The sequence below is a fragment of the Rousettus aegyptiacus genome, unplaced genomic scaffold (assembly GCF_014176215.1).
Source record: "Rousettus aegyptiacus isolate mRouAeg1 unplaced genomic scaffold, mRouAeg1.p scaffold_m13_p_7, whole genome shotgun sequence".
Classification (NCBI taxonomy): domain Eukaryota; kingdom Metazoa; phylum Chordata; class Mammalia; order Chiroptera; family Pteropodidae; genus Rousettus; species Rousettus aegyptiacus.
Window position 1 is genome coordinate 59,822,548 of NW_023416310.1, and position 25,188 is coordinate 59,847,735.

At 41.2% G+C, this 25,188-nt stretch overlaps 1 protein-coding gene across 1 annotated transcript in view; it reads right to left on the minus strand.

Annotated features, from left to right (window-relative positions):
* The window catches only part of LOC107498107 (sulfotransferase 1C1), a 28,987-nt gene extending 13,624 nt beyond the window's left edge, over positions 1-15,363 (minus strand). Inside the window, exons 1-3 of the mRNA XM_016120786.2 lie at positions 15,159-15,363; positions 5,635-5,834; positions 3,262-3,390 (exon numbers count right to left, since the gene is read on the minus strand). Of these exons, the coding sequence (XP_015976272.2) occupies positions 3,262-3,390; positions 5,635-5,806 (301 nt within the window). The 5' untranslated portion in view covers positions 5,807-5,834; positions 15,159-15,363. The remainder of the gene's footprint in view (positions 1-3,261; positions 3,391-5,634; positions 5,835-15,158) is intronic.
* Between the last annotated feature and the right edge of the window lie 9,825 nt (positions 15,364-25,188).

Below are 25,188 nucleotides of genomic sequence, written 5' to 3' on the forward strand. Positions count from 1 at the left end.
TTCTCTGAAACTGGCAGATCAGAAGGTAAAAGGTTAAGTGAAAGAAAGGAGGATCAAGGCATTATAAAGGATAGTAACATACAGGCAACCAACTAGTAGGAAGTAAATTTTAAAAATTTCCTAAATCTAAAATAAAACTCTATTAAAAACAAAACAAAATAAAAAATTCACATAATGTTTTTAAATAAAAGAAAAATAAATAAGAAGGTGAGATCACATAGCAAAAGACAGCACATATTATTTATTGTGGATAATAATTTCTACACATGGTAATATGACATATTTGTGATCAAACATCATATCTCGTTAAATGTGAGTGAAATTAAATCACCTATAAAAATTTTCAAAAAGGAAACGCTAACTCATGGAGCATAGAAGAGATACACTTAAAACACATAAAGAGTAAAGATAACAGAATGGGTAGAGATATTACATCAAATGGAGACTAAAGGAAGCAGGAATTGTGATGCTATCAGATAAAGTAGGCTTCAACTTCAAAAGCATTATATGCAACAAGGAAGGCGCTTTCTAATACTAAAGACTCCATTATATCAATAAAATATAATAATCATAAATAGCCACATGCCAAATAACAGAATTACTTATATAAAACAGAAACCATAATAGGTATAAGGAGAAATAAAAATACATTAATAATAGCATCTTCTCACCCTCAGTACAAGATCAGTCAAGTCTTAGTAAGAGACAAAAAAAAAAAAAAAAAGAGGATATAAAAGATTTAAACAACATAACATTTTAGATCTTTTCAGTTAATAGAGGATATAACTTCTTCTCAAGTGCACATGATAAATTCACAAAACTCGATCCTATATTAGAGCATAAATTATACATCATTTGGGCTCATAAAGCTGAAATACTAGAGACATTCTTTGATCACAAATACAAAAAAAACTAGAAATGAAGCACAAATGGAAAGCCACAAATGGAAAGGCTTTTCACCTGGAAATTAAAAACATTTACTAAACAATTTTGGTGTAAAATTACATACATTTGGCAAAATGCGTGCAATGAAATATAAAGAAAATACTACATACCAAAACCAAACAAATAGAGAAAACCCAAATACATTTAAAATAGTGATCAGAGAAAAATTTATACCCATAAACAAAGAATGAATGAAAATAAGTGAATTAAATTTCCATTTCAAAAAGCATTTGACAAAATCCAACACCAATTTATGATTAGGAACTCTGAAAAACAAGGAATAAAAGAGAACTTCTTCGGCATAATAAAAAGCATCCACAAAAAAGTTACAGTTAATGTCATACTTAATGCTAAAATATGAATGGTTTTCCACTAACTTTAGGATCAAGACAAGCATGTCTGCTTTGATGATTTCTGTTCAACATTGCAATGGAGGTTCTAGTCAGTGCAAGAGGGCAAGAAAAAGAAATAATGTATATTCAGACTAGAAAAGAAGTAAAATTTTCTTTTGTCACAGAAGACATGATTAACTGTGCAGAATATGCAACAGAATATTAAAAATGATAGTAGTACTAATTAGCTAGGTCGCAGAATACAAGATCACTTAAAAATCAATTATATTTTAATATATCTGCAACAAATAATTAAAATTAAAATATAGAAATAATAGCATCGAATAAAAATATTTAGGGTTAAATTTGATGAAAGATGCGCCAGACTGACATAAATGTTGACAAAAGAAACTTCCAAACCTATAGAGAAGTCTAACAAATTTATTTGAGCCCAACTGACAACTGCCGGGAAGCAAAATCTCAATGAATTAAGAAAATGCTCGGGAGAATGGCGGTTTTGCAGCTATTTTATACATTAGAATCAAAGGAGGAGATGTAAGGAGAGTTACATGAAGTCATTGGTGGTCGGATAAAGGGGGTGGGAGAAAGCAAAGTGGGGAAATCTCTGGGATTTGATAAAAAGTAAAACGGAGGGGCATATACTTCTTTTACATTGATGGGTTCAGGAGAGTTAATAATTAACATTTATAGCACAGAGAGGTAGTGTGCAGGGGACAAGATAACAGTGAGGGGTTCTGGGGTCTCTGTTCTGGTGTGGTGGGCTATATGTGAGGGGTCTGGAAAAAGAGGGATAACTCTCACATTCCAAGGGTGTGTTATCTTAGATGCGAAAAGACAATAGATAGTCTCACTTAAGGTAAAGGATGTGACTACCCACCACGACCTGTTCTGAGATAGGAATTTTTAAGTTCAGACCATTCTGTGTGGTTAATTTCAGTCTCTGAGTTTGTAGGCCCCTCTATGCTGGCCTCTCTTGAGTTTGTCAGGTTTAGTATGTGTCCCCTTTTTCATCTACATAACGAAAGGTACAAAACATTGGTGAGGTACAAAACTTATAGAAGTACAGTAATCAAAAAGTGGATATTGACCTAAGGATGGACACATAATGGAAAAGAACAGAATAGAAAAAAATCCAGAATACTGCCAAATATATATGAGTAATTGATTTTTGTAAAGAGAACAAGTCAATTCAATGGGAAGAAAGAGAATTTTTTCAACTGATGGTGTTGTAATAATTGCGTCAATTAATAACGAATTTTTCAATAGGTATTATTTTACAAATAGAGAAACATTAGGTTTTGAGAGGTTTAATAACTTGCTGGTCACCCAGGTAAGAATATAAACCAGCATTTGAAGCAAGACTGTTTGATTCCAACGTCTAAGCCTTTTCACCACTGGGCTGTCTCCTATTGCAAAAGCTACCATTTGCTACTTTTTACTTTATGAAACGCGTCATTTATTCCTAATTGAATGCAACTTTTCAAGAGTGCTTGTTTATGCCTTATATTTCTTAGTATCTTTGGCGCGAGTATAATCATTTGTTGGTAATAACGATACTATATATAATTCATCTTGATCTCTGGTAGACAGGTTTTAGATAAAGTATATTTGGAAAACAGTTTTCCATGGGAAGGAGGTACCGTGACAGAGAAATGTGGTTCTTAATCATGAACACTGGGAGTCCTCAAACCTACCTTCACTGCATTATACTTTTGTGGTCACTCTGAAGTTCTCAGGGAATACGCTGTCTGATGCTACATAGTCATATATCTTAGAAAGGAAATTTAGGAGATTTTCTTCCCAGTTGAAGTGAGTATGTAGACCTGGACCACCTTCAAACTCCTCTTAGTTCCCTTTGGAAATATTTTCTACAAGGTCGATTGTAGAAATAATTCTCTTTTCAGATAGAAAGCAACCCAGCATAATGGTTATAACTTCAAAGGTCCTAGCTGGGAAAATTTACCTGAGGTGAGGGGCGGGGGTAGAATCCACTCAAGGAAAGGTTGCCGGTCGTAGGTGTTGGCCCGCTGGCACTTCTGAATGTCTCCATCATTTTGGATCATGTCCACAATCTCCTGTGTCCAGGTTGTGCCTAGAAGCATTAGTTATTCTAGATTCAATCTACTTGCCATGCAATTTAATTCTATTTCCTTGATTATTCATATATTCGGTAAAATTCACATTTGCTGGGTATAGAGCGCAATCAGCTAGCTCACTTATAACTTTCTCTGAATGACATACAAGTGGACACAGCCTCTGCATGACACCCAAAAAGGATAGAACCTCTCTGAGCACTAGTGACCCCCGTGCTCATTGTCGAGGTCCATTTATATACATATCTGCCTTCTTGTGAGAGTGAGAGCTCAACAGATGTAGAAACGTGTCCTTTTGTTCTCTTTATCCCTAGTATCTGGCATAGGGCTTTGCACCTAATAAATGTAGCTTAAGAGAAAGAACACTGAATCAAATAAATGTAGGGAGATACAAAAATGGGTTAGCCACTGCCTCTGCTCCTAACAAGCTTACAGTTTTTTTTTTTTTTTGAGGAGATAAGATATAATAAAGACTGCTTCTTTCCTAGTTAATATCCATTCTTTCATTCTTTCTCAAATTAATAGATTTTCATTTTTTACCTAGGCATATAGCTACTTGGCTCAATGGTGACATTTTCCGGTATTTCTTATAATCAGTTGTGACCATAACATAAAACTTTGGGAAGCTGTCATTGAAGGGAAGGAATATGACCTTACTCTTCAACTTCCTACCTCTTTTCTGCTATTTGGAATAAGTGTATGATGGCTGGAAAGCCAGCAGTCATATTGGACTATACCACCAAAGCTACACCTGAAGATGGTGGAGCAAAAAGTTCAAAGGGGCCAGGATCTCTGATGATCAATGTAGCCACCTCTTCAGCCCTGGGCTGGTTAACTTCCAGACTGTTTTTTCTTTCATGTTTTTTTGAATTTTCTGACACTCGTAGCCACATTAAATCCTGATAAAGGAAAGGACTATAAACGGACATATGGGTAGGCAAAGAGCTAGACTGTGCTCATTGTCCACCTGCTATTTCTTTTCCTTTTTAAACCAAAAATATCATTGAGGCCCTATTGAGGCGGTGGGTTACTTTAGAGTGAAGAGTTATAGCAGGTCTAGATTGTCCACCTGCATTAAGAAGCTAGGACATCCTAGGCGGGGAAGCCAGGACAAAGGCTGATGGAGTTTCATGCTGGAAAGTTTAAGTAGGGCACATAGGGTATTGAGAAGTGGAGAAATAAGGCCGGAGAGAGAGTATGAGACCATCTCAAAGAATATGGAGGGCCTTGAAGGTTATCGTTTAATTTCCAAGGTGAGTTGAAAACAAATTTCTGCTCTGAGGTACAATACAAAGTTCAGTTCCTAACTAGGCAAGGAAAGTGCTACCCAGTTGGAAAAAGTGCTTCTTGAGAAATGGAAACCTGCCAACAGGAATCCCTAATGCAGTGTATTAGGTAAGCTCTGGCCGGCAATGCTGAGTAGTGAGAATAAGGTGAGTCCAAGGAAAGAATTCTGAGTCAGAAATCTTTCTGATTATGAATATCTAGAGTTCCTCTTTTGAGTCAAATGGTCACTGAATTTCCCAAACTGGTTACAGATTAAAGTTCTTTACTTCCCTTGGTTATTCTGTGTGAAATTATAAATACAAATATGCAGAGAGTTTACCAGTTATTATGTAAGAATCTTCCGTGGTTATGATGGTGTCTATTTTTTCTACCTCGTCGTAGGCCTAGCATGTTCTTTGCCCTTTCCAACCATTACTTTTCCCACAAACTCCTCTTCATTTTGTTTCTGATAAGCATTGCCTCCCCTCTCCCAGATCCTTCCCTTGGTACTTGTGTAGGTTTGGACTCAATGCTATTACCCTTTTTTATATTGGTGTGAAAGTGCTCACTCAGTTCCATATCTGTCCCCTACCCTAAGAGAACTTCTCATGAGCATGGGGCACTGTTACTCCAGGAGAGTTTAGTGGATACAAACAAGGAGCGGCTGCACTGACAAGATTTCTGACAGGAACTTCTGTGCTATTTCTCAGACTCTGTGCTTTTAAATAGTTTTGTAATTCATTCAGTCCTTTGATGATTTGAGATTCTAGCTATCTCTTTCTCTATCACAGACCTAAATGAATAAAAAAAGGGATCTTGGGGTCTGGGAGATGAGAGCTCATAATCCAGTCTGTTTTTTATTTTTCTAGGGACCAGCCCTGGTGAAACTTGCCTTTGAAAATCGAGAACCCCCTCCGGGTACTACGGGTACCACGGCTCCTGCAAAGCTGTTCTCACCACCAGTTTCTCAAACTCACCTGCCTTGGCATAGGTTACAATGAGGAGATCATCAGGTTTTGCTTGGAAATTCCAGATCTTATCCCAAGTATCACTTATTAACTTGGTCATGAGTACCCCGTTTACTTCTTTGGTTTCTAGTCGTAGGTCTTTTTCATCCAGCTGGAGATCTTCCATTTCTTCCAAGGACATCTTTCTATGTAGACGTACTTGACAGGAACTTAAAAAAAACAAAAAAAAAAAGGTATGCTTATATCATTTCTAAGGCTTAGAACGGTCATTCTTTTTTTTTTTTAATTTAAATTATTCTCTGCGAAAGTTATGGAAAGTGTGGTGGGAATTCATTACTATGCTACAATGATAATTTAACTAAGAACACTCAAAACTGCGGGAACTTGAAGCATTTTAAATAACTTTGTTTCAGGGCATAAAGACAATAAAGATGTAAACATATTTCTCATGGAGATAAATGTCACGGATGGAAACAAAACCGGGAGATGGGTTAGACCATGCCAGGTTTGGATTGGCTCATCAGAGATGGCTTTTCTGAGGCCTGAGTGACGAAAAAGTGGATAGCCATGTGGGGGATCAGGGCAGAGGGCCGCTAAGTTCACAGACTCTTCTCAAGTTTGAGCAGCAAAAGGCCAGAATGGATTTGGCACTTAGGCTGTTTGTTGAAATAGGCTGAGGGCAGGTACTGGAACTGCATCTGACGTAGACAGCTATGGGACTGAGGGGGTAACTGAAGCAGATGAGGCTTGACTACACTCATATCAGGCTCCCTGTTGGCACAATGACTATTGAAAGGCATCAGTATAGAAGTCTGAGGTGAGACTGTGACCCTAAATTCCCTCTGATTTAATAATTGCGTGTCTAATTTCATGTTTTCCTTAGCTGAAAGACAAATAAAATAATGACAACTCCATTTACCAAAGGTTTTTGGCTTCTGAGACTTCTTTCCTCAATCCTAAAATTTAAAGAAATCGAACCAGATGTACAATCGTGCATTTGCAGAGCTTGACTTTGTGACTTTCCTGCACCTGCTTTTGTCCTCTTCCGTGGGGTTCCTCATGCAGGCATGGAACACTGCTCTCTAGTCTATCCTTCCAACTGGTCTTTCTCTCTTCAGTCTTTTTTGGGGGAGCCCAACTTAACCAGTCTCAGTGTCCATTACTTAAGAGAGCTGCCATTTTCAAGCAGCTGTAGATGCTTACATGTCACTTGGGGTGCCTCTGTGACTGCCAAGGAGTCGTGGGTCCTTGTGTTTTCTGAGAAGATAGGTTCTGGGCCCTGCCCTCCCACCTGAGCAGGTTCCATCTTGGGCAGGTTCATGTTTACTTGTCTTTTATTTTAGGCTTCTATACACATTTAGTTTCAAAGGAAAGACTCTGAGCACAGCCCACTTAAAGGCACTGCTCCCTGCTTCTAATGCGACAATCAGTCATCCTAACAGTGTGCTAAACTTTTCCAGGAATGAATGTCCCTAAAGCCAGAGAAGATGAAGCAGATGGGTGTGGAGGAGAAGGGGTAGTTGGAGGTGTACCCTAAAGTAGCCTGAGGCAAAAGAAACTATTGGGGGGAATTTTCTTCTGTCTTTACAATTAAATGAGTAACAATGGAATATTATCCACCACCAGAAAGAAATGAACTATCAAGCCATGAAAAGGCATGGAGGGACCTTAGGTGCACGTCACTCAGTGAAGGAAGCCAGTCTGAAAAGGCTGCACAGTCGACCATTCCAACAGTATGACTTTGTGGGGAAGATGAATCTATGCGGACAGTAAAAAGATCAGTGGTTGCCAGAGATTGGGTAGGGGGAAGGGATGAACAGGGAGAGCACAGAGGATTTTAGGACAGCAATACTATTCTGTATGATTCTACAATTGTGAATACTGTTCTTACACATGCACAAGACCAAGAGTGAACACTAATCTAAACTATGGACTTGATGATTATGATGTGTCAGTGTGGGTTTATCAGTTGTAACAAATGTCCCATTCTGGTGGGGATGCCGATGATGCAGGAGGCTGTGCACACGGGAGAAGGGGGCACATGGGGAGTCTCTGTACCTTCATCTTAGTTTTTCTGTGAACATAAGACTGTTCTAGATAATAAATACTATTAAATGAATTAAACAAGCTTTCTATTCAAGTTTATGATATATCTATTAACACTTCATATAATTTTTTTCTCTCCACCCAAAATTTTCAAGTAAAATTGATGCTTCAGAGATAACAGTGTGTTTCAGGCACACCCAGGTCCACTACACATATTTTCTCTGACATCTGTGATCTAGTTTGAGAACCAAATTAATGGATTACTAGTCTCTGGCAGAATATCTTTAATAGGGACAAGGAAACGTAAGTCTTATCTTAAAGAAGTTACTCCAATGGAGGAAAATCCAAAATGGCCAATGGAGCTGACTTCGGCAGGTGTCACCTGCCATTCTTGTTGGTGCTGCCTCTTGCTCCTAAATGGAAGGGGCATGCTACCTGAATCCTCTGTTCTTTGAGAAATTGTTCTAGGTTTGTATAGAAGTTTGAGATATTAAAAATGGGATTTCTTCCCCCAAGTGTGGAGAAATACAACTTATCGGCTATTCCAAAGAAAGCCTCAAGGGAGAGAATCTGGTCTCTGATGAACATTACTTTCCACCTGCCATCACTCCTCCTTCCCCTCACCCTCGTGTCCTGTGTTATATCCACACTGACATATTTCCACGTCCTGAGCAGTTTTATACCTTTCACATCCCTGATTTGAGGCATCTATGCCCATGCCTTTGGGCAATCAATCCTTGACTCATTTTTTCAAGACATTCTGCAATATAAGTCCACTGAGCTTTGACCATATGGCTTTTAACACACCACATGGCATCCCGCTACATCTCTATTTACACTCTGCACACCATATTCTTGCAGGGAAGGAATTAAGTCATCCATTTATCTCCAAGGGCAAAAAAAATAGATACAATTTGTTTCAGGAAAAGCAGTACTGACTACATTAGGAGCTTATCATTCACATTTGGAAAGCGCACACCTCTTACCTGTTCAACTCCTTTGTCCCAGTTCACACACCTCGTCAGTGTTTTATGAATGGAACTAGGCAGACCGCTGTGCCCAGAAATATGGCTCTAGGTTCTTCCCTGCTCCCTCATAAGAGACACCTGTAACTGTAACAGTGTATTTTGTACAGTGTATTCGTACGGTGTATTTCAATGGCAGGCCCACACTTACTTGCACTCATTAGGGGGCAAAATCTGACTGGAATGGATATGAGCCTCTTATAGGCCTGTGTATCCTATTAGTGTGGGTGTACATGTGCTTTGCTACAGAACTATCCATGTGCTTGGACATGGCTTCTGTGCTTTACCTCATTGGGGCTGTGTGTAATACAGGGCAAACTCTCTCTTAAATATGTCTTTGTTAAATCAACACCACTTTCTGTATCCTGAAACACATCTGGACCCAGGGGTTTCAGATAAGGGAATGTGGACTGTAGTTAAAGACTACACATATAAAAAACAAAACAAAAACAAAAACCTTTTTCATAAGATGGCCGAGAGCATAGAGCTATCAGCCCTGAAGTAGTTGGAAGAGTTCCCAGTGTAGAATAAATGACCCCTGACGGACAAGACCAGATCTGGTCAGACCTTGCATGTGGAAGAAGTGGGGACACTCATCTTTACCCAGTGGCTAGAAACGCGTAGTTCTTATTATGGAGAGTGGATTCAGCTGCTTCTCAACAAGCCTCTTTAATGGAGCTCATTAAATGATCAGTTAAAACATCCTCTTAAAATCTGAATCCTTGAGCTAGAGGGCCTTTGACTTAACCAGAGGAGTCTGGATTCTGGTGCCAGATTGGTCAAACACAGACCAGCTGTTTCCCCTCCTTCTTATTGGTCTGAACAAGGCCAGAGTACCTGGGTATGGAAAGAAAATTGATTTCAATGCCCACCTAACTTGCCTTGAGGAAAAGGAATTCAAGCAGAAGGGCATTAATCGCATCTGAATATGAGTTTTAGAAAGCAGTGTTGACATCTGGGCTGACATCTGTGTGGCTCTCATCCAGCTCAGACATCTACGGAAGGTTATCCTGAGTTTGATTTTTATTACTATTCCACTCACACTCTTTCCCGCTGTAGAAACTAAAAATCTTTGTGGGTTTATATTTTATATATTTGATTATTAATTATGAAACAAGGCAAATATACCTAAAGAACAGCAAGAAATGAAACAGACATTTATAAAAATAAACAGACCAGTAAATTTCAGGAGCCATTAACATTTTGCCTGATTGAGTTAAATACGTAAATATAGGTAGCCAAAACTCTGTCTCCAGTCTCTTTCCCTTTGTCCCTCTTTCCCAGAGATAATCATAATCCTCATAAATATTTTATATTGTACTTTTGATTATATCTGTATTCATAGTAAATGATAAATAGTACTTCAGTGAATTAAAATTTTGTATATAAAAATATTGTACACATCCTTTTGCTTTTTTTTTTAAACTTACCATTAATTACATTTTTAAGGTTTTATTAGTGCGGTTAATATTTTCTGTAGTGTTCTTGCTGAAATTACTTAACCTGAATCTAAACATGAGGAAACAATTATATAAATTCAGAACATGGGACATTCTACAAAACAATGGACCTGAACTCTTTAGAAGGGTTAGTGTCATGAAAAACAAACAAGCAAACATGGCTAGGAGACTATTTAGATGGCAAGAGGCCAATGAGGCATAACGAAATGTTTTGACTGACACTTAATTAGATCCCAGTTAGAAAAAAAAACTATAAAAGATATTCTTGGGACAGTTGGGGAACTTTGACTACTATGTTTAATATTGCTACCATGCTATACTCAATGTGGAAGAGTTCGCAAGAATTAAGTTCATTTATTCTAATCACTGTCTTGTGATTTATTATACCATGAACTCAGTTCATTTATTCATTTCTCTACTGACATTTGGTTTTTGTTGCTAATGTCTTCAATAGCTTGACTATATTTTGCCCATTTTACAACTATTGGAAAAGAATAACCACTAAGATTATAAACTGCCAATTTCTTCTTGTAATTTTCTCAATTTTCACTCTTTATACTTTGACTCTGTTAGTGAGTACATACTAGTTTATAAACATTTTACCTTCTGAGTGAATTTTTCCTTTTATCATTATGCAATGTCGTCTTTCTCCCTAATGTTACTATTTTTTCTTAAAATGTAGTTTGTCTAATATCAATAGCTATACTACCTTTAGATAGAATTTGCCAGGCATACATTTTTCTAGCATTTCGTTTTCAATCTTATTATCCTGTTTTCTTCTGCCCTCTTCTTGCTATTGAGAAATCCACTCTCTCTTAAATGGGTCTTCAAATACTAAAATGTTTTTCCTCCCTAGTTTTAAAAATAACATTTTTCTCTTTGTTGTTCTTAGACTTATAGGAATGTATCTAGCCTTGTACATATTTTTATCTATCTTTCTTGGGATTTGTACTTTTTGATTTTAAGAATTCATGAGTTTCATAGATTCTGGAACATTTTCACCTCTTCGCAAAATGTCTTTTCCCTGTTCTCTCCGTGCTTCCCTTGTAGAACTCCAACTAGCTCCACGTCTTCACATTTCTTAACCTGTCATGTTTTCCCTTGCTTTGCTTCTCTGACTACAGTTTATGTAATTTTTTTCAGTTTACTTCTTTTCATGAATTCCCTTTTTAGTTGAATTGAATCTACTGTTTAACTCTTTCTTAGTTTCGTTATTGTTATTTTAGATATTTTATTCAGTTCTTAAAATAGGCCTGTTTTATAGTTTATGATTTTTTCTTTTATTATATATCTTAGCATACATATTTTGCATTCTGTTGCTGACAATTCCAGTAGCAAATCTTTGCAGTTCCGACTCTGCCGTCTTATACTTCAGCTAGCTCTTGCTCAAAGTGCCCTGTCCCTGAAGTGCTCGGTAGTTTCTCATGGTGCACTTACAAACAATGGCACTTTGTATGTGGGAATTCTTTAGCTCTGTTTTGAAGGTGGACTCCCCCAGACGACATTTACATTTGCTTTTTCTGGGTTCTGTGAATGCTTTTTAAAAGTCAGTTAGTTGATCTTTATAGAAGAACGCCAGGTAATAAATGCAGCAGAATTGACAAAAATTAAAAACAAAACAAAACGAAACAAAAACAATGACTAAGCACCATTGGATAAAATGTTGAGAGAAACAGGGTATTTGCAGTTTCAAAGCATGTGTCTGAAGATACGAAGGGGGAAAATGTGCCTTCATAATGAAGACATCTGGAGGTAGACACCTTAACCAAATATTGTAAATTAGTGTCCCTGGTAGTAGGACTACCTGGCATTATGTGTCAGCTGTGATGCTGTCATATACCAATGACATGACCTTGTAGTTTTCTGGTAACAATGTTTAACCTGAATGTAATCATGAAGAAACAATGGAATACGAACAGAGGGTAGGAAGTTCTGTGAGACAATTTGCCTACATTTTTTAAAAGAATCGATATTATAGAAATATACAACAAGAGAAAACAAAACATTTGGGCTGGTGGTACATTCTGGATTAGAAGAGATTAAAGAGACATAACTAAATGTAATGCAAGAAATTTAACTGAATTGGAAAAAACAGCTTTAGAAGACATTATTGAGACAGTTGAGAAAATGTGAACATAGACTGTATGTTTAGTTTTATAATAAGAGAGGAGAACATCCTTATTCTTAGGAGATACCGGCTGAAATATGTAGGGGTGAAGTGTTGCAGTGACAGCAATTTATATTCAAAAAAAATTTTAAGAAATACTATACGTGTATTTGTATACACATGTGTGTGTGCGTGTGCATATATTTGGGGAGCAGGAGAGAAGAGAGAGAAGAGGTTCAATAAAGTCTTAGTTTGTGAATCATGGAGAATGTATACGGATATTCTCTGTACAATTTTAAAATTTTTCTATGTAGTTTTAAAGTATTTAAAGAAGAATGCAAGAGAAAAAAGGTCTCTTTTTGTTTTTGTTTTTGTTTTTGTTTTCTTGACTACCTGCATAATACAAATGTGGGCTGCTAATACAGGGGACAACCAGCTTGTGGCTTCAAATGTGCAGGGAGACTCTGCCTCCTTCCTCGCAAACCCAAGCTGAGGCAGGAGACTTCTCTTGCCATAGCCTTCTCAGGGTGGGCTTTTCCCGGTCTTCTGCCTCTTATCAGATTTCCTACCTGGTGCAGTACTGGACTCCATCTCTTGGTCCTCAGCCCCTCTTGCTCTTCAGAATGAGAACCCTGTCTCACTCCCCCTATCCCACCCTACCCTCCTCTCCTGGGGAATTTTCACCTCTATGCATTTTCCTTACAGTTTTGCTAGTTCGGCAATACATTTTAAAAGGTGTAGTAAAAAAATTATTTTGTCAAGAATTTTTAAAAAGATGTTCTGTAGCTAAAGGCTCATTTAGGATATTTAGCTCTCCGAACATAAAATTCTCTTTCTGGCTATACTTAATCTATATATTAAAATACTGATGGCTGTAAAGTCCTAGTACCTGAAGTTCTAGGAGGTCTTAATATGCTGCTTGTCTTTTTTCCTGATTCTTTCTAAATGAGGTTTTAATTTTGGGTTATGAGTTTATTTTTTGTGGAGCTACACGTCAGAATTCTATGTAGCCTGGTCGAAGATTTATCTCTTCAGAGAGGTCTGGGATATGCTCCTGCTGGGGGTATTATTACTTCATGATTTATTTGGCAGAAAGAATCTTCCTGGATACATGTTTTACACTGAGTCAAAAAATAAATAATTTTTACCTAAAAAACAAATTATTTCTTAAATTACAAGATAATTTAAATGTATTAAGTTTAGTAAAAACAATTTCCATAGCATGGGAAAACAGTGATACTTAAGCAAGCTTTGCTCTGGAAATTTATAAACAAACTTATTTCAGCCTCTTAATTGCAGAACCATGTTCTATTTATCTTGGTGCTTCCGGTGCTGCTTAATAACCGGCACAGAGTAGGAGTCTGATTTCTGTTACATTGTTAAATGACTTGGAACCTGCTTATCCACCCATGAACAGAAGACACATGTCTTTCTTCTTGAATCACAGCTTGCTTCCTCCCCAACCCCAACCCTAACCCCAATTGCACATAATCATTACTGCTACTTGCAGACACAGCTCTGGTCTTGTGAATTTCCTTGTAGGAAAGTTAAATTGGCCCATGGGATACTTTTCTGCACATTGTGAGGGTGGGAGTTTCATCCTGGGCTCTCTGAATCCAGCCTCTACCACATCTAAGCCAGTGGAGGCATGTCTGAGATGGGATGTAACCAGGAAAATAGCAAGTGAGTGTCCCCTGCAAACCCTACCAGGCGCCCGGGTCCCGGTCATTTGCTCTAATGAAATATGAATGTACCGCAATGGGCCAGGGACATACTTTGCTTCCTAAACCACCTATTTACTGCATCCTCATGCAGCTTTGTTGGACTCCAAGGTAGGATGAAGGGCCTAGGAACCAGCACTGCTGCAGTGATCACTGCAGAGGGCCCTCGAGAAGGTTACTGGGGGGCTAGTCCCTCCACATCAATAACAGTGCCTGTGTGAGGGGTGGGGGTACTGGAAGATCACAGGACAGTTCACTCACTTGATCATGCTGGGCACGCAGAGAGTGTCTCCACAATCCAACTTTATACTTAAGTGCCTCTAGGATCTGGGGGAGCTTCAGTGACATGTAGACCTTTTACTGAGGTGAAAGGTGAACCTTTCAGGGAACCTCTCAGCCTGGTTTATCAGAGATATAGGTACTTCCAAAAGGCATGCTCACTGTACCACCTCTGTACTCTTCTCTCCTCTTAAAATGTCATGATGAACGAGGCCGAGGTCTTAGAGTGCCTAGACTCCTCCTCTGGCTCATTACCATTCCACCCTTCTGATAAAGAACTTTACCAAACCTTTGGTGAATCCAGATGTCAGAGCTAAGTGTCTGTATTGTCCAGCCTGAGCCCTTTCTAAAGATGATAAGTTAGGAGGAGGGAATCTTTTTTTGCAGCCAAAAGAAAAGCAAAGAAGGCTGTTGGTCAGCTCTGGCTCCTTAGCGCTGACCCCCCAACTCTGCAGGCTACTGGCCTGAGCCCCTGAATCTACTTTTTAGTTTGCCCTTCAGCTCTTTCCAAAATAACTTCCTAGGTCCTCTGTTAGGATAGCAGGCACACTTAGACTGGGAGCCTTACCCCATGGAGGGGAACTAGCATGTCTCCCACTTGCAGAGAGAGGAGGCACCCGGCTGTAGTTTGCTCAGGGAGAATTTAACTATTAGGAAAGTGTTTCCTTTTGATCTGGCAAAGCCACAAGGGAACCAGTGCAGAGTCTTTGGGAAAATTTGGGATTAGGGGCAGAAAAGTATATTTTTCTCCTTCATATCTTTTTAAAAAATGGTTTTTTCCTATGAATTGGAGAAAGTGACCAATTACTTCTCCTTCTTCTCAACCTCGCTCACTGTTCTCCTTGAAAGAAGCTAACCTGGGGATTCCAAATAAAAACTTTCTGGCAGTACTCACAAGATTCCAGGTGGGTGGTTTTACAAGACCTCAATCTTTGCTTTCTGCTTGTGGACGTGTGACAGCTTCGCTTTCTTTAGATTCTTCTTCCAGACTGTTTAATGAGTTCTGAATCCCCAGGCGTGTTCTACATATGAAGAGGGCCCATGGAACAGTTCTTACATTAAGCCCGTTTCCTTGATATAGGACCCATTCAGGGCAGGCCAGGCTTTGGGCTACACCTAAATGCTTAACAATTGGAGGAGGTGAAAGCGATAACCAATGGAAAGCCCTGGTCATTCTCTCCAGCACCCCTCCCTGTCAGTACAGACAGGACTTTGGTTCCAAACTGTTTTTTCCTGTAGCTGCCTATTTCCTGGTACTGGCAAACTGTTTTGAAACAGTTTAGACAGCTCATTTGAAGAGAGAATGGATGCCAAATGGTTTGGGGGCGAAAAAGGATTGCTAAAGAGATGACTGCAGCCACGTTCTGTGGTGGACTTATGGCACTGAAATGATGTGACAAGAAGGAGGTGACAATGTTGTCGACATTCCACAATGATACCGCGATTGAAGTAGACAACAGAAATGAAAAGAAAGCATGTGTCATTGTTATTATAATGAGAATATGAGAGCAGTGTACTTGGCCGATCAGATATTCACTTATCAAACTGAGTGCAAAAGGCACAAGTGTTGGTATAAAAAATTCTTTCACCACCTTCTAAATATTACAGTGCTGAACTCCTGCATCCTGTTCAAGAAGGACAATCCCGAGCACACGATCAGCCATGTAAATGTCTGATGTTTATTGAAAGCATACTAGAAAAGCATCACAAGCCAGGGCAGCAACATCTTCGAGGTTGTCTGCACTCTGATGATGTCACACCTCTTTGCCTGTCTGGGAGACATTTCTGAAAGAGCACACCACCACCATCAGGGAAACGGAATCCAACTGGTTGCTGTGAAGCCTGCTGCTCACACGACAAGGATGGCAAGAAAATCCAGAGAAAAACGTTTTTTGCTTTGCGTTGTTCCATTCTTTGAAATTTATCACACACAAAAAAAATATGAAGTACTATTCACCATATACATTTCTATTACATTAGGATTAGAGACACATGCTATTTAACGATAACTCCAAGAACAGTTTTTATATTTTATTTTCACATTGAAAACCAGTTAGATTTGCTTCAACCTCAAAGAGAATCTTAATGTAAAATTAAATTAACACTGGCAGTGAGCTGCACTTTTATTTTCTAAACGGGAAGTGGGTTAAAGTTCACATTATCCTTATTTTTCTTGACTGACCAATTTGGCATCCTTTTGCCTGGCTGTGAGCAGAAGGTCTTTGATTTCCTCCATTTTGTGATCCATGGCCATGAGGCACAAAGAGTATGTGGCCAGTACAGAAAGTAGCAGGAGGAAAAGAGGGTGAAAAAGACAAAACTTTTAATATTTGTTTTGCTTCTCCTGCCCATGTACAAATGCCTTTGGACTTCTAACTGGACTAGCCAATGGGAAAGATGGCAAAATTCTGAGGGGTAAATGACCAAAGAAGGCTGTTTACATTTGGACAGCAAAAATTGAAAATGGTAAGTAGGTTTGTGGCTACTTTGAAGTGGAATACAGAGTATAGGCACTTATTCTGATAGCTTGTAACTAGATAGCTATGGTGTTTTTTATTTGTTTTTTTTTGTTTTGTTTTTTGTTTTTGTCTGAAATCTATAGGTAGATAGATGATCCTTACTCATCCAATCAGTCATGCAGGCATGCATCATCCATTCTTGCACTGTCCAGCAAATAGCTACAGAGCATCTTCCATGTACTAGGCACTGCTAAAGTTTTGGTGTTGTGGGATGCATCTTCCATTTGGTGCAGGAAGACAGACAATAACAAAATAACAAACAATTTGTAGGAAGGAAATAAGTTAGTGATGGAAAGCAAGGGGGTGATCGCTAAGAACCTGAGTAGTGGAATTTAGACCTAAAGGAGCCAGGCTGGCAAAGAGCCTTGACAAATGAATGCCAGGTAGAAAGAGACACAGATCCTCAAATTCAGGGCTTGATCTGCTCCTGGAACCAATAGGAGGCCACAGCCTTCAAATACAATGATCAGGGGTAAGTGGCAGGAGTGAAACCCAAAAAGTAGGTAGGGGTCGGGTCAAGTAGGCTTTAGGAAGGAAAGCAAGCTTGGGTTTATTCTGAATCAAGAGGGCCCCTTTGAAGGGCTTCATTCTCTTGCTTAAAATCATTCCCTTGCTGCTGTTGGACATGATTTGTGGGGAAAAGAGATGCGAATAGTAAGAGCAACCCCAAAACTCTTCTGCACTCAAACAATTGCTCACTGGACTTTACTCCAATTTGGAGTAATGCTAAGAAGTTAATTTTATAGACACATTCTGGATTATAAGTTTCGGCAGTGGTTATGGGAATGTATACCCTGGCTAATGTTATTATAGACCTGTGTTGTCCATGGAGAAAGAAGCAGTCATAGTTCCCAGCTGTCTTATTTGCTGGGCCCTTTTCAGTGGACACACCTGTTGGGGTATATTGATTTACTACTTGGACACCTGCAAGGATCATTTATTTCTCTCCACAACAGAAATGTTTTCAGGGAAAGCCAGACTCACTGGTCAGTTATCTGAGAAACTTAATACAATTTGTGGAAATAAGCTTAATCATGTGTGACCACAAAAGGATTAAAAAAATATTTTTCCACTCACGAGGAGGTAGAGTGCACGTGGAGACTGTGAATAGATGTATGGGCTGTGGGGAGAGGGCTTGTCAGGGCCACCCACTTACTTCCTTCTTCCTTACCACAGAAAGAGGAAAAATGCATTCGAGTGAAATAGACCTCTCAGAAAGAGACAGGACTATAATTTTAGGGACGTCTATATTTGAAAATAGACTTTTTTTCTAAGGGAAAAAGTAAACTTTTCTGAGAGATGGAGTCTCACTTCCAGGAAATTTGCTACATCAACATTAGCTTCCTTAGTAGATTCTTTTATAAATACTGGAGGTCCTGAGATCAGGGCTATGTTTGATCTTTGCATCTTCCATTCTTCCTCCTCCTAGGAGATGACAGCTTGGTTCTGCAGGCCAAGATCTTCGCATGAGTTTGACCTTGTGGCCTGGGGCTGCCAGCTAGTTCCTTTTAGGAGGTCCAGGCTTGGTGCCGATTTCCACAGTCTCCATTCTGGTTTTCCTTGCATAAAGAGGACTTGTTGCTGTGGGTCAAGGACTCCAGTTGGCATTTGTTCACAGAGGAGAGGCTTAGAACCATGAGGTCATTTTCTGTTAGGGAAATATAGAATTGCCATGGGCCAGTTTTTCAGCTCTAATTCCTGGAAATAGGGGAAGGGATTGGAACTGCAAATCAAGGTCAGCACTCTGGTTCCTGATTAGAAATCTAGGCGGAAGTCAAGGTCCTAGGTCTCGATTTAAGATTCTCTTACCTGAGGACTGGCTTGCCCTTTGGGGTAAGATCTCCTACCTACTATTATTTAGAGAGGACAAGCTTATTTCCATGGGTCCCGGCCTCCCTTGAACTTATCATTAGAAAAAACAGGCTTTGTAACTTGGGCCTGTGTCACCATTCCACATCCTTTCAAGGGAAGGCAGTGTTGCTGGCATGAATGGAGTCTTCCATTCTTCCTTTTGTTCAGAGAAGACTGGTTTGTTTGTGGGCCATACACTCCACCTGATTTTCTGTTGAAAGGGGCTACATTGGGTGTAGTGTGAATTGTTGTTCCTTTTAGTCCGTTATAAATTAGATGGTCTTGAACTTAGGAGCCTGGGTCTGCACTCTCCTTCCTGTGAGGAGGATATAGGCTTGGTTTCGCAGGCCTAAGTCTCAATTCTAGTTTCCCTTGCATAAAGACAAGCTTATTGCTTTGGGCCTACGACACCACTAACATTTGTTCAGGGAAGATAGGCTTAGAACCATGGGCCCAGGCCGTGACTTCAGTTTCTATTAGGAGAAGACAGAAGAAAAGCTGTGGGCAGTTGTCTCAGCTCTACCTTCTGGAATAGTTAATTGGATTGGAACTACAAGCCAAAGTCACTATTCTCACTCCTAACAGAAAGTCCAGGCCTGGAGCCAAGGTTCTAGTTCTCCAAGGAAGATATTCTTATTAAAGGAAATGCTGGCCTTGTGGTTTAAGATCTTCAATCTACTAATTTTCAACATGAGCAGGCTTGGTGGCTTTAGACCAGGGTTCTGTTGTATTAGTGTTAGACAGAGAGTGGCTTTTGTCAAGGGTCCAGGTCTCCAGTCTTCATCATTTGAAGGAAGGAGAGTATTTTTACCCTGAACGGAGATCTCCTTTCTTTTCTGTAAAAGTATAGAGCTTTGATCTGTGGGCCATTCACTGCACATTAGTTTCTGTTACAGAGTCTAGGTTGTTAGTAGTGTGAGTAGGTCTTTTGCCTAGTCTCTTCAAAATTGGAGAGTATAAACCTCGGGATCATGGCCCCTTGGAGTCACAACAGGATCACATGACAGCTGCGCGGGAATCATGTGCACATCAAGAGTGTGGCCTGTATGAAACACAGAGTGATAAGGTGACAGATGGAGATGATGTAGTGCTCCCTTTGGAATGACAAGTTATATCAGGAGATCCGAATGGCCAGTGATGAGTGAAAAGATGGTGGAGTGCATGCTAATTTCCTGTAGTCACAGGGTCCACTGTGTTAATGGTGGAGATGACGAAACCAGCCCAGCCTGATCAAGGGCCTGTAATATCAGACACCCAAAGTCAGGCCAGCTATAAGGTAGCAGAGCTGGACTCCAGTGCTGAGGGAAGGAGAAATGATCTGAGGCTGACAAAGTGGAAGGTTCAGATGCCATTGGGCGCCAATCCTAATTGGAGAATGGCCAAAAGAGATTGAGATTGATGAAGGGGAAGGAGGGCTGATGAAAAGTGCTGAGCTTGGTCATGGTGAAGGGCAGTGTGAAGACTAACACCAAGTAGGTGTCCGTCCATTGGCCTGGGAGAAGTCAGAGTGATGAAGCCAGTGGCTACTGACTGTGTGTGTGGCCTGTGGGTTTGGGATCTTTTCAGAGAACCTTGGCTGAATCTTCACTGTGTTCCCAGGACTTCCCTATATGCCTTTAGGCCTCCAGGAGCATAAAGTTTCCACATCAGGCCAGCCCTCTGAACCTGAGAGTAGCCCCAGCTTTGGACAAGACACCTTCTGCCAGAGCAAAGCTGACAGACTGAACCCAAACTGTCCGGACAGCTCCACTCACCACCATTTTGCAGAGGTTCGGGGTGCGGGAGGGGCACTGTTAGAGCAAAGTTGCCCAAGAAGCCTTATGTTCAGCTCTTCTTACAAATGCTATACCCGGACTGGAGTCCCCAAGGCCCCTTCTGGTTTAGCTCCCAAAAGAGCCCAGGATTCCACTGCAGCCCAACTCCCCAGCTCTCCCTGGGGTTTACAGTAGGGCTCCTGCAGGCCTCTCTGTGGCCTTTCAATACCTAAGCTTTCTGCTCTCAGACCTGGGTTACTTTTGGTCTGGTCCTCCTTGGCTTTCTCTTTCACATGTTACATAAATCCTGTGTCCTTTTGCATCAAAGCATCCCTACTGATTATGACAGCGTCTACGACTGCTGGGGGTGGGGGGAGTGTGTGAGGATCCGGAGGCCAGCACCAACATCAGGGGTGGGCGTTCAAACGGAGAACGATAGAAACATACTCTTGACTGAATGTGAGGTGAAATGGTGTCGACATCTCTTTGCTGGGATCCCTACAAATATGTGGACGGTGACTTGCATCTGGCCCAGGAAGGGGCTGAGCAGTGAGGGCGGGTGGGAGAGGGGATGGGGACCCAGATTCCTTTGGGAGCTGGACTTTAGGAGGGAGTCCAGGGGAGCAGCAGAGACTCCTGGAACCCAGGACCCCCTGACTGTCTGGGTCCTGGGTGTCAGGTTAGCTCAGCACCTGCACTCACCCTGAGCCCTGGCTGGGCTTTCTCAGTGTGGTGGGGTGCCTCCCTGTCCTGGTGGGACACGGAGTTGAGGTCCTTGTCGTGCAGCCCCTGTCCAAGGTCCAGCATGGAGCTCTGTGAAGACAGTGTCTGGAGCCAGTTGGAAAGCCTCAGAGCCCAGTCCTTGCCGTCCTCAGACAACCTGACTCTCCACCCCAGACATAGCCACTCAATGGTCTACCCAGAGCTCCTCAGAGGGGGAAAAAGATGTGACAGCCTGAGGGCCCTGGATTCCTGATGGCACAGATTCGGGGCCCTCAGGAAGCCCCCTCCGCCCTCCAGCCTTGTCCTGGGGTGTGATATGACAGCACCACCAGAGTTTTCCCTGCCCAGCAACTGTTTCTCCCCAGAGGGTCCTCCCTTCACGTCCATCATCCCCCACATTGAGGATGGGGCTGCCTAGGGTGTGCTCACAGAGGTAGCCTGGCCTAGAGCGGCTTGACCAAAGTCTCCTTGTATTTCCTGAGGGGACCTTCTCCAAAAGGGCCAGAGGTGCCTACACTGTCTGGAAAAGTCACTGTGTCATCTCTGGAGGCCAGAGCCCTGGAACATGGGAGCGCAACAAGAGAACATGTTGTCTTACTGAGTGCCTCTTGCCAAGTGAGCTGGCTGAGGGGCTGTTACTAGAATGTGGGTGCCTGGTAACGGGGTTCCAGGCTCTATGGAGGGGGTCTGTTGAAAAGGAAGTAACCTCACTTCCTGGGATCCCCCTCTTGCATCCTCTCCTTGAGTAACGGCTATCCAAATAGTCCTCTGGGTGGCTGCCTGTCATTTCTCTTCTCCACACAATGCCTTTGCATGATGAATCCAACATACTCCGCTCCAGGGTTCCTCCCGGGGAACGTCTGGCTGCAGACAAGGCCCTGGCACTGAGGAGACAGACCTGGGTTATGACCAATTCTTCACTCTTACCTTTCTGGACCCCAGATGAGCCCAGTACCTTGTAGGGCCTGTCTATCCCCCATTTGCCTGCAGGAGTTACTCGAGCATGTACTTCATCAGGATGCTCACATGTGTGTGGGGAGACATATCTAAAACTGGAGGGCTGCTGTCACATGCAGATAGTGCCTCTTTTCTCTTCATTTAGTTACCCGTGTATGTGTTCCTCTTCTGATCCCTCCATAGTCCTACATCTAGCACATGTGTGTGTGCACACACACATGCCAACGTGCATGCACATCACTGGTCCCAGGAGAAGACAACCCCATGCACTGGGAACAAGCTGGAGCTTCCCAGTGTGCTAGGCTTTCTAGTTTCCAAACCAGCCCTATGGGAGCAAAGGACTACACTGTTAGCCTGGAGATGGGAGCTCTGCTGACCTCTGGACTCTGCCTGTCATACACCCTGGCCAGTCCCTGCCTGTCTGTGGGTCTCAGTTTCCCAACTGTCCAATAAGGATGAGATTCAGAATGGCAGCAGGAACGGCATGCCGCTCAGCAGGAAGTGGGCTCCATCTCCCTCTCCACCTTAGGGAGAGGTGTGGACAGGAGTGCCCTCCAGTTGTCCCCTGACTGGGTGCCTCCTCAGACAAGAACTAGCCGAATGCCCACCTGGACGGCCGAATGCTCACCCTATCCATGTTATCTGTTTGTCTGTGCTCGGTTACACCAGCTCTGCCTTCTCAGACTCCACAGGGACAGATCAACTGCCTGGCCCTCCTCTCTCACATCTCCCTCCAGGCTCCCACCTCAGATGAAGTTTCTGTATGGAGGATGACCATCCTTAGCGCAAGGAATATAATCTACCCCTAGCTTTGGGCAGGTCAGTGGATAAGAGGTTCCAAAAATCACCTTTGCATAAATTTGAGGTATTAAAACGCAAAATTTAATCAAGTAAATTTGAAGATTTGGCCTTATTAAGCGATTCATGAATGGGGCAGCATTCCACCTCACAACTAGAAGGGTGACCCAAAGGGCTGTAGAAAATGGAAGGACTTTATAGGAAGAAAGGTGGGGTAAGGGAGCAATTGACAAAAGATAAGAAAGGATTATTTGAGGCTAGGACACTTATTTTTTGTGGGGAGAGGAGAGGAAGAGTTTTCTGTAGATGGCCTCTTTCCATGAGACATGGAGAAGGCTCATGTGACAGATTACCTTACTGATACTTGGCCAGAAATCCCAGACTGCTTGATGAAGATATTGTTCCTGGGAGAGGCGGAAATTGCAGTTAGATAGACTAATGGTTCTGGATTTGGGATCTTGAAAACATTAGTGTGATGTGGTTGTCGATTTTGGCATTATGTACTGCAACGACAACAATGACAACAAAATGTGAAGAGGGTTGGGGAGCTTGGGGAGAATAATTTATAGCCATTCACTAAATGAATCAAATGCCAGTTCATCGATCGGTACACTGCAATACTGTGAGTGAGTGTATGTGTTTCAAGCGAGGTAAATATGAATGATGAACTATTCCATGAAATTGAAAAATCAATCCATCTATCAATCCATTGGTCATTCCATAATCACCACATTGTATAACTTCCTTTGGCTATTAAAAAAAAAAAAAAAGATAGACAATTCTCTTTTTGTTAAGGGTGGAAAATCTTCAAAGCGAGCCAACTAGCTAAGTCAGCTATAGGGAAGAAATATCTTAAGATACCAGAAGTTGTCCTGCTTGCTTGGGTGTGGGTTTAGGAAATGTATTGTATAGGATATGAAGATGGCCAGTGTCTGCTTCTGTAATCTGCTCACTTATTAACCAGAATGTAGTACGAGATGATGTATTTGTATTGTGTTAATGGTCAACTTCTGCTTTCTGTAAACTGCTTACTTGTTTAATGTAGTTTTGGGCTTTATGAGCTGCCTCTTTTGAAATTGTAAGAGTGAAGACTTCCCAGTAAATCAGTAACAAGAAGGTGATTCCTTGAGGCACCAAAGTCCCAGGAAGAGGTACAACATTCCAAGATACAGATAACAAGTCTGTCTACCAGGCTATGTTTGATCTAGCAATTCCCCAGATAGATTTATCTTTGTAAAGGACATTAATGGTTAACTTCTGCTTTCTGTAATTTCCTTACTCTCTCTTTGTTCTAAGATGTAGTCCGAGGCTTTATAAAACTACCTCAAACAAAGACCTGGGGCTGATCTTTTACCCTGCGTGGTAGAGAGTCAGTCGCTGGCCGGCTAATAAAGGCTCATAATTAATCTCAATTGGCTCCGTGGGTCTTAGATTTGAACACACCACAACATTTTACAGGAGCGAATAGAGACCCTGTGATGTTGACAGAGGGAGAGACACATGGATTGTAGATCAACAGGACAAAACAGAGACCTGAACAAACATGCCCAAGGCCAAGGGAACATCCAGAAGCCATATGGACGATTTCTCCATGCATGCACAGTCCTCTTCGTTTTGTAGAGAAGTGCAGGATAGTAAAAGGACCGCATAAACTGAAACTGCAACTAGCAGTGTTATGTAATTCATGTGAGAAAAAAAAAATTTCCACAACATTCAAAGCTTTGGGTTAAAAACATAAAAATCTCTCTTACTCCGAATTTAAAAGGTATGTGACATAAATAGCAAGATACACATTCAATAGACTATCACTGACAAAGTGGCTTTTTACTTACTTTTTAAAAATGTCACAATCTGTCTAACAGTGCTGGCCTTTACGCGGTATCTTCTAGACCTCGCTGGATTGTCCCAGTCTTCCCTAAGTTTAGATCACCTTCCAACACGTCATTCTTTGTGTGTCCCATATCATTCCATGTCTCTCTGAGGTCCTTGGAGGTGAACATTTTCACCACAGTCACTCCCCTGTGATAAATCATCTCATCCTCCTAGACTTTGAAGGACTAGCGCACGCAAGTCCCCGTGGTCGCACATCCAGTCTCTCACAAGGGGGCGCTGTTGTCACGCCCATACTCACCTACCTCCTGATTATCATGTCTGTGTTCATGTCTAGTGTAAGCGTTTTCATTTTTCTGTGTAATTTCACCTCTCTTCAACAATGTTCTCTTTTGATTATCCATTTTGGGGGAGATATGAGTAGATGACCCACACAAACACACTTTGCTCTGTGTGCGTGAGAGAGAGAGAGAGACAAAGAGAGAGATCCAAG